Source organism: Hyperolius riggenbachi, chromosome 11 (genome assembly GCF_040937935.1).
Source record: "Hyperolius riggenbachi isolate aHypRig1 chromosome 11, aHypRig1.pri, whole genome shotgun sequence".
Taxonomy (NCBI): domain Eukaryota; kingdom Metazoa; phylum Chordata; class Amphibia; order Anura; family Hyperoliidae; genus Hyperolius; species Hyperolius riggenbachi.
Genome location: NC_090656.1, coordinates 113,322,806 through 113,336,742, shown reverse-complemented (window position 1 = coordinate 113,336,742; position 13,937 = coordinate 113,322,806). Strand labels below are relative to the sequence as shown.

Sequence of the window (13,937 nt, the reverse complement as noted above, 5' to 3'; positions counted from 1 at the left end):
TTTTTAGTCTGGAGGTTCACTTTAAGCTGGAATTTTTTATTGACTCAAGTATAAGTCTACCCAGCAAAGTTAATGGCTGCACTTGGGGACCAGAAAGATTTAACAGCTGGGCTTCGGGACCAGGAGGGGATAATGACTGCATTGCATAAAGTATTGCAGCCATTAACCCCTTCTGTCCCTTAAGTGCAGCCAATAACTCCTCCAGGTCCCCAAGTGCAGCAATTATTCACCCCCCTTCCTGCAGCCAAGTATTTGTCCCCCTGCCCCTTTCCCTGTTAATGGTTGTGGCCAGGACTTTAAGATCTGTGTTTTCTTGGCATTTCCTTTACCAAGAAAGTATCACTTACCACTGGGTAAATTGTGCAAATAGGAATGTCACTAAATAGTACACAAATTACTCAGCATGCTCAGTGTTGCTTGTGACTCATGTGTAAGTCAACTCCTATACTTTTTATACTTACATTTCTAGACTTGTAATCGAGTATATATGATACAAAATCAAAAAAACCAAATCACTGCCCTGAACCTGTACGTCTCAATTTTTGTTTCTGTGCATCACCGCAATGGAACTGAGATCAAATAATTGGGATGCAGTTGAAATGCTGACGTTTGATTTAATTTAATGGATTGAACAAAAAACATTATATAAATAGTTTAGGAACTGGATTTTTAATCACAGTCAGTGGCGTAGCTAAGAAGCGGTGGGCCCCGGTGCATTGGGGCCCCCCCAAGTATGCTATACATAACAATTGATACGGCACACCAGAACCTGCCAGAAGTGTCAGAGGTGCAAGAAGGGGATGGGGAACAGTGTGTTAATGATTACTACTATTTATTATAAGCATCTATAGAAGTGATTATTACCAGCAGAGGACCAATAAAGAGTTAATACTGTTTGAGAGTGGGCCTCGTGGGGCCCCTCTGGCCCAAGGGCCCTGATGAGGTTGCTACCTCTGCACCCCCTATTGCTACGCCACTTTTCACAATCTCTTCATTTCAGGGGCTCAAATGTAATTGGACTGACTAATCTACTTGAAAATAATGTTCATTTTTAATACTTAGTTGAAAATACTTTGCAGGCAAAGGCTGCCTGAAGTGATGAACACATGGACATAACTAGAATAAACTCCTGGGATGCCTTATGTCTATGGACAATGTATATCTATGTCATTGTCCATCTGTATAGAGAAGTGCCACCCAGTCAACTTTGCTGAACTTGAACAGACAATACTGTATGTCTCTGTATGGTTTAGAATTCACTGGGCTGCCTCTGTCCTGTCGCATCATTAAAAACCACTTGAGAAGTACAGGCTTACACCCACCCAGTGACCAGGCTATTTTTGTACAATTTTGCTCTGCAGCTTTAATAGCTTGCTGCAGAGCCAGATAACTTAGCACACAAGTGAATCCCCGCCCCCCCCCTTTTCTGCCCACCAACAGTTTTCTGTTGGTGGGCTCTGATCGCTGGTGCCATGTTTATTTTATTATTAATTTGTAATTTTTTTTTTAAATGCTCTATTTTTTATTTATTTATTTTATTTCTCCCCTCCCTCCCCCCCCCCCCCCCCCCCCTTAGCCAATCAGGGCAATCCTCTCTCATAGGCATTAGCCTATGAGAGGGGATCGCGATCAAAGCCTCTCCAGGGGACAGCTGAGTGACACAGCTGTCCCCAGTACAGTGCTGCAGTAGATTGCAGCGCTGTACAATATAAATGCTAGCAGCAATTGCCACTGATAGACTGATGATGGAGCACTCAAGCTGGGATGGCGCGCACACGATCCTCTGTAAAACCCTGCCCCAGAACTTGACGCCTTTCAGCGTTAGGCGGTCCTGGGGCTGCCACCTTCCCAACGCCTATCGTCGTAAGACGGTCAGGAAGGTAATAATAAGGAAAAGGACCCAGTACCACTCACAGCCATGCATGCCCAAGCAATTACACATGCCTGCACTGCATCTAGATGATGTAGTATGCTTTGGTTCATAAGATGTTCCAAGCCTTCTCTACACTTTTTGGGGGCTTCTCTCATCTCCAAAAATGTATTACAATACTGTAATATCTATTCTTGAGGCTTATGAGTAGTTTTTGCCTTGTGGTGAATCCTCTGTATTGACTTTCATTAAGTCTTCTCTGTACGGTAGATCAGGATGATATACCTAACTTCTTTAGAGAGTTTACTTCCCTTGACTGATGTTGTGAGGGTTTTTTTCCTCCACCATGGAGATGATCCTTCAATCATCCACGACTTTTCTCTTTTGTGGACATTTAGGCCTTTTTTGTTGTCAAGTTCACCAGTGCATTTTTTTTGACTGAAAGCATATCTGTATCTGTAGATTTTGCCATTTTTAATATGCTTTAAACTTTACTGATGGCTTTTTCTGTTTTCACATCCCAGGGATGGTCTTTTTTACCTATTTGGAGAGCCGTGTTGAACATTAACAGGAAAATGTTCTAATAGCAAAAAGGGCTGGAATTAACTTCCGACCTTTTATATCAGGGGTGCCAACACTTTTCTGGCTTGCGAGCTACTTTAAAAAAAACTTGCCGAGTCCAGGAGATCTACCAACATTTCAAATGTTACACCCCCCCCCCCTGTCATGAACTGCCCCCAGGTACAAGTGCCCCTCCAGTATATGTAGCCAGGCAGATGTGCCCTCAGTGTAGGTAGCCAGGCAGATGTGCCCTCAGTGTAGGTAGCCAGGCAGATGTGCCCTCAGTGTAGGTAGCCAGGCAGATGTGCCCTCAGTGTAGGTAGCCAGGCAGATGTGCCCTCAGTGTAGGTAGCCAGGCAGATGTGCCCTCAGTGTAGGTAGCCAGGCAGATGTGCCCTCAGTGTAGGTAGCCAGGCAGATGTGCCCTCAGTGTAGGTAGCCAGGCAGATGTGCCCTCAGTGTAGGTAGCCAGGCAGATGTGCCCTCAGTGTAGGTAGCCAGGCAGATGTGCCCTCAGTGTAGGTAGCCAGGCAGATGTGCCCTCAGTGTAGGTAGCCAGGCAGATGTGCCCTCAGTGTAGGTAGCCAGGCAGATGTGCCCTCAGTGTAGGTAGCCAGGCAGATGTGCCCTCAGTGTAGGTAGCCAGGCAGATGTGCCCTCAGTGTAGGTAGCCAGGCAGATGTGCCCTCAGTGTAGGTAGCCAGGCAGATGTGCCCTCAGTGTAGGTAGCCAGGCAGATGTGCCCTCAGTGTAGGTAGCCAGGCAGATGTGCCCTTAGTGTAGGTAGCCAGGCAGATGTGCCCTCAGTGTAGGTAGCCAGGCAGATGTGCCCTCGGTGTAGGTAGCCAGGCAGATGTGCCCTCAGTGTAGGTAGCCAGGTAGATGTGCCCTCAGTGTAGGTAGCCAGGTAGATGTGCCCTCAGTGTAGGTAGCCAGGCAGATGTGCCCTCAGTGTAGGTAGCCAGGTAGATGTGCCCTCAGTGTAGGTAGCGTAGTTGCCACTTACCTCCCTCCAGCGGCGGCGTCTGGGGCTTGTCCTTGTCGCGGCCGGCTGGAGTGCAAAGAGAGCGGTGGCAGGGGGAACGCTCCGCGGGGGCCGGCGACCAGCGTGCGTGGATACATTGTGCCTGGCACCGCCCCCAGCCATAATGTCACGGCCGCGCCGCCTCTCTCCGCTCCTGCTCTCCTATTGGCTAGCGGCCGGCAGCAGAATCTGATGGGAGCTGCCGGCCACAAAATTTTATGTGACGCGGCCACACAGCTGCGATCTACCAAATATGATTAATTGATGACTAAATACGAGGGAATTGCTCACAACTGTCTAGGAATTTGTCCAATTACTTTTGGTCCCTATAAAAAGAAGGTGGTACATATTAAAATGGTGTAACTCCTAATCACTTCGATGTATGTGGATATCATCAAATTAAAGCTAAGAGAGTGGACTATGTTCATCTTCATTATAGAACTGTAATTTGAATATGCTTCAATGAATAGGTAAAACAAAACTTGTGTAAGCATCCAAATATTGATGGGTCTAACTGTACGTGGAAACAGAGCTCACATGCTCACCAGGAACATTTACCAGCAATCTGACTAACTGCTTTGCTTTAGAATATTGTTTCCTTTTCATAACCTCATGGCAGCAATTCTCTATAAGAAAAAGGGTAAAACAAATGAAAAATAAGGCAAAAGACACTGACCGTCACTGTGTCCTCACTGAGATAGCCGGACAAGCTCCCGCTGCCATACTGGATGGCGAAGTCCGTACCATTCTTCACATAGGTAGAGGATTTGGACGCGTAATACTTGTGGTGGACCCCTAAAAGTGATGTCAGAGGAAAGATTTTAGAAGTGGGAAAGAGGGTTGTTGGTGGTAGTGAGGGGGGGGGGATTTTCAAGCCAATCATTACAAATCACATAAGATCTTGTCACACTGCTATAGTGACAGCTATTGGTGAACAATACCTAGTGGATATAGGCCTGGTTTTCTACGTTTGGAGAAAAGCAGTCTAAAGGTGGCCACTAACAATTTGCCGAACGATTCTTTGTATGAACTAACAGAAATTATACCACTTATGAAAACCACTAGTTACCACTAATGGAAAAAAAATCTAAGCAAACCCGATCAGATTCATGAAATCAATCCTATTTTAAGACTTATCCCACAATATGATCAGATTGGTTAGATTTTTGTCCACTAGTGGTCCCAAACGATAATTTCCGATCATTCACATGAAGAATCATTCGTAAACAATCGTTCTGCAAATTATAATCATTAGTGGCCACCTTTAGGATGTTTACATACTCACAGTTAGTGTCATCCTACGGTGACTGTCAGGGACACACGCTGCGCAGACACATCACTGGTGTATACTGGAGTGGCATGTACTGTATGTATGGAGATAGGTGGGGGGCACAGCATATAATGGAGCAGTTTCCGGCAGGCAGGATGAAAAGAGGGACAAATGTGTGCGGCCATCACTGTCATTTAGAGATCTGATGTCCTGGATCTTTAAGCAACCTCATGGGACACCTGTACACATGCTCTACTCAGCTATGTTGGCTCCAAATAGCTGCCTTGGCAGAGTTTCTTCTAGAATGCGTAAAATAATTTGCTGTTGCAGAAAACCTGGACTGGATTATCAAATACACATATGTCTTATTAGTTGTCAAAAACTTACAATCTAATCTAAGACAAATCAGCCCATAGTGAGTACTGGTTAAAGACTCGTGAAATAGCGGTCATATCAATGCAATCTCTTGCACACACCTGCAATGCAATCATATTTGTAGTGATGGCTTGGTTCCCACTATGCTCCCTCAGATATAGGTTAAGTGCTTAAAAAATTGCATATGCATCATATATGAAGTATTCTATGTTTTTTAAACACACTGCATGCTGCCATCTACTTCTGTGCACTCTCACCAGTGTCATTTTCTGTGCATTGCATTTTCTAATGTGCATGCTGCTACAACAGCACACGGGCCAACTTTAAATTATGATTAGCCAATCACTGACCAGTTTTACCACCTCCACGTAGTATGAAGGATTATCTACACAATGTGCTCATAGTATTCAATATCTATTGACCCTCATACTACATGGAGGTGGTAAAATTGGTAAGTGATTGGCCAATCATAATTGAAAGTGTGTACCAGGCTTTAGGCTGCTTTTACAGTGGGACGTTACAGGCGCACGTTAGAGCAGCCTGTAACGCAGCCCACCGCACAGTAATGAAAAATCAATGGGCTGTTCACAGTGCCCACGTTGCGTTACATTGTAACGCTGCACGTCAAGTGAAAGTACTGCATGCAGTACATTATACGCAGCTAAGCCGCGTTAGACTGTTTGCACATGCTCAGTAATGTTGGAGGAGGAGGTCTCCCCTCCTCCTCCGCGGCCAGCCACATGGCTAATTAATATTGACTGCACTGTGTGACGTGCAGTGTTTACTTCCTGGAGCGGCCGCTCTGTGCAGCGAATGGCTGGCGGGACCACGTGATGCGGATCACGTGGCCTCCGCATCGCATAGCACAAAAAAGGCGCACCGAGAGCTGCATAACGCAGCTCTAGGTAGCGTCCTCCTCCAACACCACCAGGCGTTGCGTTAGGGGCACGTTATGCAACCTATAACGTCCCCTAAAACGCAACGTCCTAGTGGGAAAGAGGCCTTAGTCTCTAAACTTCACATGTTGCAAATTGTAAAACTGTCTGCTCATAGAACCAAACAGGAAGCAACCAATCATTGCTGACATATATAATTAATCAGGGATTCCATCTGCTGCTCATCTGCCTCTCAGTCTGTTGGCATAACATGCTGAGAATTAGGCCTGGAGGGGATATTTTATTGCAGCGTATGCCTGTTACAAAGGAATGCTGAATTTTCTGTTTACATAATAAAAGGAACGGTTATCTGCTTTGGGTTCCTGCATTGAGAGTGCACAGTTGGTAAATCCACTTCCCAAAACCCCCCAAATTTGCAAGCCTCCCTCCAATACCTACAATATCGGTTACTGAACCAATTCCTGACAGCTAACAAAAACACCCCACCACAGTAACTACCACTCACTGTCCTTGCCTGATAGCAATTTTATAAATCAACCGCAACAATAACTTTGGCCGCTGGCAGGCTGGAAACAATCATCTTCCGTTTTGTGGTATCTACGCTTTGGAATTCATTTTAAATCTCTGACTTCTGAACTTGGCCACAGGAAGTGGAAATGTGTGTTGTCTCTGTATTTGTCTTCCTCAATGCATGTGACTACTATTTCTTTTTGACACACTGGAATTTTTTCCCTCTTGGTTTAAAGAGAATCCTTTTGCATACAGCCGCCGATCAGGGTCAGTAAAAAAGAAGGAAAAAAAAGCTGGGCCCATTCAGTTGTGTGCTAGTGAGCAGGTGCCAGAGGTGTCTGAGCCTGTGCAGACAGGGCAAGCTCTGTCGTCAAGGCCTTGTTGATAGGCTTGTAGGGGTCTCAGCACTGGAACGGTGAGGAGAAGGGCGACAGGGAAAGCTTCAGAGAGTCCACAGGCTTGCTTCTCCTGAGGAAAGTACCCAAATTGGGATCTTTTTCGCTACAGATGTACCATAAAGAGGAACTCCAGTGAAAAGAATGTAAAAAAAAGTGCTTCATTTTTACAACAATTATGTATAAATGATTTAGTCAGTGTTTGCCCATTGTAAAATATTTTAAATCCCTGATTTACATTCTGACATTTATTACATGGTGACATTTTTACTGTTGGCAGGTGATGTAGCTGCTGCACGCTTTTTTGGCAGTTGGAAACAGCTGTAAACAGCTATTTCCCACAATGCAGCAAGGTTCACAGACAGGAAACTGCAAAGAGTATGTACTTGGAGTTTCTTGTGGGAGGTGTTTCACCACAATATCAGCCGCGGTATGGCCCCATGATGGTCTGTTTGTGAAAAGGAATAGATTTCTCATGTAAAAGGGGGTATCAGCTACTGATTGGGATAAAGTTCAATTCTTGGTCAGAGTTTCTCTTTAACCATTATGCAGTAGTAACAGAACACTGCAATTTAGACAAACGGCTGTCAGGGCCCTTCCACACTGAAAATCCCGATTATGCTGCAATCACAAATTTTCACTTCGTAATGTGCACACAGTTTGCTGGGATTTACGGTGTGATCAGCATTCTTACTACACTCTGAGCAGAAAATAATAGGCTGCTATACATCCCAAACTAAGATTTTAGATTTTTAGAATCAGGTTATACTCCACATTCCTTTCAAGGGGGAAAAAAAAGAGATAAGAACTGTATGGGTCGTTTGTTCCCCAGTTGGGGATTTTCCTCACTTCTTATTTCCAATAGACCTTTTGGAGAAAAAGAGAGAGTCAGGTCTTCTCTGCGCCTTCAGGCCACCGCATAGCGCTCAACTTGGGCACAGTCATGGACTGTAATGTCATTATGGCTGCAAGGGGGGGCGGGGGGGGGGGGGATTTCTCCTGAAATAGCTGGACCCCGAATTATATCACCAGAGGACAGGCTAGGTAGTCAGTAAGGGAAAATATTTGTTATCTTCCCCTACTTTGCTTAGCACAGGGAGAGACCGCTAGGAATATGCAAACACATATAAAAGGCAAGGGGCGCTTTCTGTGTGAATCAGTATATTGTAAATTTGATGCACACAGTGAATATTGCTTATAGGACAACTAAAATAACTGTGTAAGAATGCTGCCATATTTATTTCCTTTTGAAGAGTAACGGTCTGGCATAAAATCAATTTTTTTTTAATCTGGTAAACAAGTAATAAGGATGCTAACCAGGCATCCAAAAAGTTAAAAATCACTCTTTTCTTCATAAATATCATTCCCCAGTTTCCCCGGCTCTTATTTGGTACATCTGCCGCACAAAAGAAGTTGCAGGGCATGCTGGGTTTTCTTTTTTTCTTCTTTACTTTCCCCTCAGATTTAACTAATGCAGCCTGATTGGCTGAAGCCCCTTTTCCTTCTGTTTTCCCCTCCCACCTCTCTGTTCTTCTCTGATTGACCAATACTTCTCATGCTGAGACAATGCACTTTTTTACTGCAGACCTGGGTGGGAGTGTCTGAAGACTAGAAAAGGGGCCAACAATGATACACAGACTAAGTGAGGCCCCATTCACACTTAAAAGCGCAAAGCGCCTGCAATTACCGCCGGCGTTTTGCAGGATTGATTTTTCCGCGATTTAACTCGGAAAAATCACTGTACACTGCATCGATTTTTCCGCGATAACGTTTAGCGCTTCTATAGCACTGAAACGCGATCGCCGGGAAATCGCCTGAAAATGGTGCAGGCTACATGTTTGCATTTGGCGATTTGTGTTAATCGCCGGCCCATAGGGTATTATAGCACTAGCGCTTTAAAAAGCGCTAGCGCTTGAGCATTTTGACGAAATCGCCGGCAAAATGCTCTAGTGTGAATGGGCCCTTAGGGAGGAAATTATGTCAGGGTAAGCTTTAAGATAGACACAAAAATAAAATGGAAAATCCTAAGAAGGATTTTCTGATTTTTTTACTATAGAAAAATCACAATGTAAAGAGAGCAAGTATTTATCTAGTTATATATGTGTTTTTTTTCTGAGATAGTATGGCTGACAGCTCCACTTCAAAACAACTCCAGTTGCCTGGCTATCCTGCTGATCTTTCATGCATCCGTAGTGTCTGACTCACACACCTGAAACTAGCATGCAGCAAATTCAGTCACATTTAAGTCAAACGTCTGATGTACATGCCTCTGATCTGCTGCATGCTTGTTCAGGGTCTATGCCTAAAAGTATTATGCCTGGTACACACCATGCAATTTCCCATCAGATCGATGGGTCGAAACAATAAATTCCAGCCGGTCCAATCTGATTTCCGTTCATTTTTCTGATCGATTTCCTTATGACTTCTGTACAAAATAGATTAGAAGAACAAAAGGAAATCAGAACGGACCTGTCAGAAATGATCGATTTGACCCATTGGTCTGATGGATAATTGTATGGCGTGTACCAGGCATAGAGGCAGAGGATCAGCAGGACAGTCTGGCAATTTGCATTGTTGTGGTTTTTGATGAGATACAAAGGATCTATTATTCAAACGAGTCCCACTGGGTGCCAGTAGCTGACCTTAGCACGTCACAAAGGGACATCAGGCAAGCCAATGGAGACTCTCCCAATCAAAGTGACAGGCAAGAGAAGTATTTGCGTTTTTACTTTGAAAGGGGAATGCAAACAAAACACAGAGGGAGTAACACAAATGAGAAATGTGATGAAATAGGTCGCACAGAATATGTACAGACATACATAGGTGCTATGAGCTACTTACAGCAGGCAATATCTAAAAATGAGCAATGGGCTGAGGGCACCCAGAGATTGGAGGATCCTGTGTCAAACACCACCAGGAAGGTCTGAGGAGGTGTTCCAATTCCAATTTCTCCATAATACTGGGCCTGTCAGGGGACAAAATAGATTCATTGTTAAAGGCTAATTTTTATTAGGTACGTAAAAACTCAGCACCAGATCTACCTGCTACTATGATTAAACCAGGTCTACACACTGCAGGATGAAGGGGACGGTCCATCCAGTCCCTCTACATACAAGTCACTATGACTGCCCTTCTTTCCTTCTTCCAACACATTATTCATTTGGCTTTTGATGGAACTTTATAAGGCTTCCCACGGCATCCTCCGGTTTCCTGTTGCCACTTGTGGACTATTCAAAAGTTACCTACAAGGTTATCTGTCAGTAATCTGATCGGGCCGTCCTCCTCTTCAAGCACAAGTGCAGCCATACTGTGTCTGCACTGTAGGCCGGAGCCACTTGTGCTACAGCGCAGGCATGGCCACGCTCGTGCCAGAAAAGCGATGTGGCCCCGATCAGATGGAGGGTCTCAGGCAGCGCAGGAGGACCAGAGGGCAACATGGGAAGCCACTGGAGGATCCTCTCCTTATGCTGGGTACACACTATGAGATTTTATGGTCGATTTACTGTCAGATCGATTATTTCCAACATGTCCGATCTGCTTTCCGATCGATTTCCGAGCATTTTTCAATTGATCTCCGTTAACTTTAATAGGAAATCAATCGGAAAATGCTCGGAAATCGATCGAAAAGCAAATCGGACATGTTGGAAATAATCGATCTGACAGTAAATCACCCATAAAATCTCATAGTGTGTAACCCAGCATAAGAGAACACGAGCTGAAGCTCTGGTTCAGAAACACATACTTACCTTAGACATTGGAAATAGGGAGGCAGCTATTGCTATCCTAAAACATATAAGGCTGTACTGTAATCATTTACAAAGCAGTCACCCTGGATGACTCAGCAGATCAGATGTTCTGATTACACTATGTGCACACCTATTCTAAATAAAAGAATAGAAAATTACTATACACAGGCCAGCAGCAGAAAGGCAGACTGGTAATGTAAACTGATACAGCTTGTAAAAGGAACTGTTGAATTGCACCTTAGCTTTACTTAAATTTTGGCTCCGACTGGAGGATTTTCCGGGGCCAGTTGCAGACGACACAAGGAGGTGGAGGAGGACGGTGTGGGGGCAATAAGCCTGGAGGAGTTACGTCTGGGGGGGGGGGGGGGGGGGGAGTAGGGAAGCAAAAATAGACAACTCAGCATGCCCTGCAACTTCTCTTTTGTGTAGCAAGGTTTCTGCGTACCAAATAAGAGTCATGTAAACTGGGGAATGATAATTTATCAACAACAAAAGTAATAGTGATTTTAACTTTTGGATTGCCTGATCAGCATCCTTATTACTTGTTTACCAGATAAAAATAAAGAATTGATTTTTGATTTTATGTCCCTTAAGCAGCAGCTAAACTCTCTGATAGGCCAGACTCAAGTCCATGCCTGGCTCAGAAGATTGTCACTTTCAGAAAACATTTTGCTCAAAATTAGCAGACTACTAGCTGCATTTTTTTTTTTGTGATGGACTTAGGGCTCGTTTCCACTATAGCGAATCCGCATGCGGGCACTGCATGCGGATTCGCATACTTAATGTTAGTGGATGGGGCTGTTTCCACGTGTGCGGCGGCGTTTTTTGGTGCGGGGAAAATCTGCACGACAGGGTCGTGCAGATTCGCGTGCGGCAGGAATGCGGGCGAATCGCCGCTAATGTATTCAATAGGGAAATCGCATGCGGCTTTGTCATGCGGATTTCCCCGCGATTTCGCATGCGATTTCGCATGAAAGCCAATGGAACTTAACACAGGCAGTGACATGGTTAAATTCGCATGGCTCCTTGCCATGCGAAATCGCATGCGAAATCGCGGGTAAATCTGCATGCGGAAACGCAGCCGCATGCGATTTCTTCTGGAATCCAGGCGATTCCGCTACGCTACAGTGGAAACGAGCCCTAAAAGGTTTGCTTCAGCATTTGCACTCTTCAGCAATTATTTGGGTAAGATATTTCATGCTGCAATGGAAAACTCACATTCATTGAAGCTGTTGGGTTGCTACAGAAAAACAACTGAAATGTCTGGTTGCTATGGGAAAATACAAACGATCTGTTTGATTGCAATAGGAAGCATTTTTTTTTTTAAAATAACTTAACCTCTGTTTTGCTCATGATCTGTTTATTACTGTGTCACATGAAGAGTGCATTTTTACACAAGGTATAATTTAAATGGGTGCAGCCATCAGATTACTGCTCTATAGTCAGCTGAGTAATAAAGCTTCCATAGATAAACATATTTAAAGGACTGAGAAGGGAAGTAATGAAGCTATACACTAGTTGCCAATATTACACGGATCAGGCTGGTGTTGGATTTATGTATAAAGTACAATATTAGTGTAGTGCACTTTAAGCAAACTCCTGTGAGTACCAGCAAAGTAAAGCTCTTCTGCGCTATACTTATTCCAGCATTCTGCACATTCCAAGCACTGTCTATGTATGGTTCTTTCCAGCACTATAAAAGGGTTTCCGTATGTACATAGTGTCAGGCAGAGTTTGGCCACCTCAATGTGAGCCTCCAGGGTTACTCCTAGAAACTGAACTTCTGTCCCAGGCTCAGACACTGCGCTGACCCCGGAAATGTTTAGAGCTGAAAATTCCCATTAAAGGAAATCCTGTGTCAAAAGTTGTGAGGAGGCTTCCATCTTTATTCCCTTTTGAAAAGTATTACTTGCCTGGAAGCCCTGCTGACCCTTCTATCGCCAATACTTCCTGAATCACTGACCATAAATATAGCATCTGAAGAAAGCGATAGATATTGGAGGTGTTTCTCATGCTAAAACCAGGTAAATGACCGTAAAAGTGAGTATCTTGTAAAATGTACTGCATTATACTATATGTTGCTACAGTGCCTCTTTCACATATTATGATATAAATGACATGATAAATGCACAGAGGTTTGCAGTGATAGAAAGTAATAGGCATTATGCGCATGTTTTATAGAGCTTAAAAATGGACCAGTTGAATGATGCTCTGGTGGGATTCAAGTTACTTTGTAAACTTGCATAAATTCTGCATTAACTCAGAATTATTTGCCTTTCAGTAACCTTTCTAAAGTCGGCCATACATGCCTAGATTGCCACCCTCTCTGATCTGAATCTAATCAATGAGTGATGAAATCCCCCCCATACACGGAATACAGATTTTCACTAGCTGTCTGATACAGTGCAACGCTATGGTCCTAATCTACCACCACCAGCAACATCTGATCAACCAAAATTTTCCATCCATTGGATAGATTTTTGCCACAAATCGATCAAAATTATGATCGATATGGATTGTTGCGCTATAGATTTCCGGCAGATATGATCAGTGATCAAAAATTGAAGCAGGTATGACCTGCTTTACCCTGTACCAATGCAAGAGTCACAACATAGTCCCCCTGTGGGTTGGGAGACCCGGTTAGGGTTGCTTCAGCAGGGAACTCGCAGCACAAGGCAGCAACTGGCAGTAAAGTAACTGCACAAAGCAACCTGTTTTGTAAACAGGGGATCACGTGAACCTCTTTAAGCTCTTACATCATACCCCATAAATGGATTATTATATTGCCAATAAAAATTCTGGGTTTTCCAGAAATGAGACAAGAATCTGTGAAACCTAAGTGTAGGACACAAATGAGAAGATTAAATACTGTCGAGTCACGGTTATCTGGACCTCAACCAACCAGCAGTCTCAACCAACCAGAACAAACCACCGGCAGCACTCACAGAAGTGAAGGCCTCCATCATAGGTTGTTTGTGGGCTCTGCTTTGCTTAAAGACTGGGTTCCATTCAACACCCCCCCCCCCCCCTCCCCCCCCGGTTGTAGTTTAGCATTTAATACAGAGTTAATGGTATGTATATAGAGTGGGGTATAGCACTGTACTGGCTAGGCCTATATTTAACATTGAGTCTCAAGCAACCAGAAAGCACACTTATTTGAAATCAGCCAATCCCCGTCTGTCCCGAGACTCTACTGTAGTAAAGAAAAGACAAGAGAAGTTCCACATAACAGAACAATAACCACAAAAGAAAATACAAGAGAAGTACTGCATAAAAGAACAATAATCACA

At 44.1% G+C, this 13,937-nt stretch overlaps 1 protein-coding gene across 1 annotated transcript in view; it reads right to left on the bottom strand.

The window, feature by feature from the left end:
* The window catches only part of CTSD (cathepsin D), a 40,632-nt gene that overhangs the window by 12,989 nt on the left and 13,706 nt on the right, over positions 1-13,937 (bottom strand). Inside the window, exons 3-4 of the mRNA XM_068261327.1 lie at positions 9,743-9,866; positions 4,132-4,250 (exon numbers count right to left, since the gene is read on the bottom strand). Of these exons, the coding sequence (XP_068117428.1) occupies positions 4,132-4,250; positions 9,743-9,866 (243 nt within the window). The remainder of the gene's footprint in view (positions 1-4,131; positions 4,251-9,742; positions 9,867-13,937) is intronic.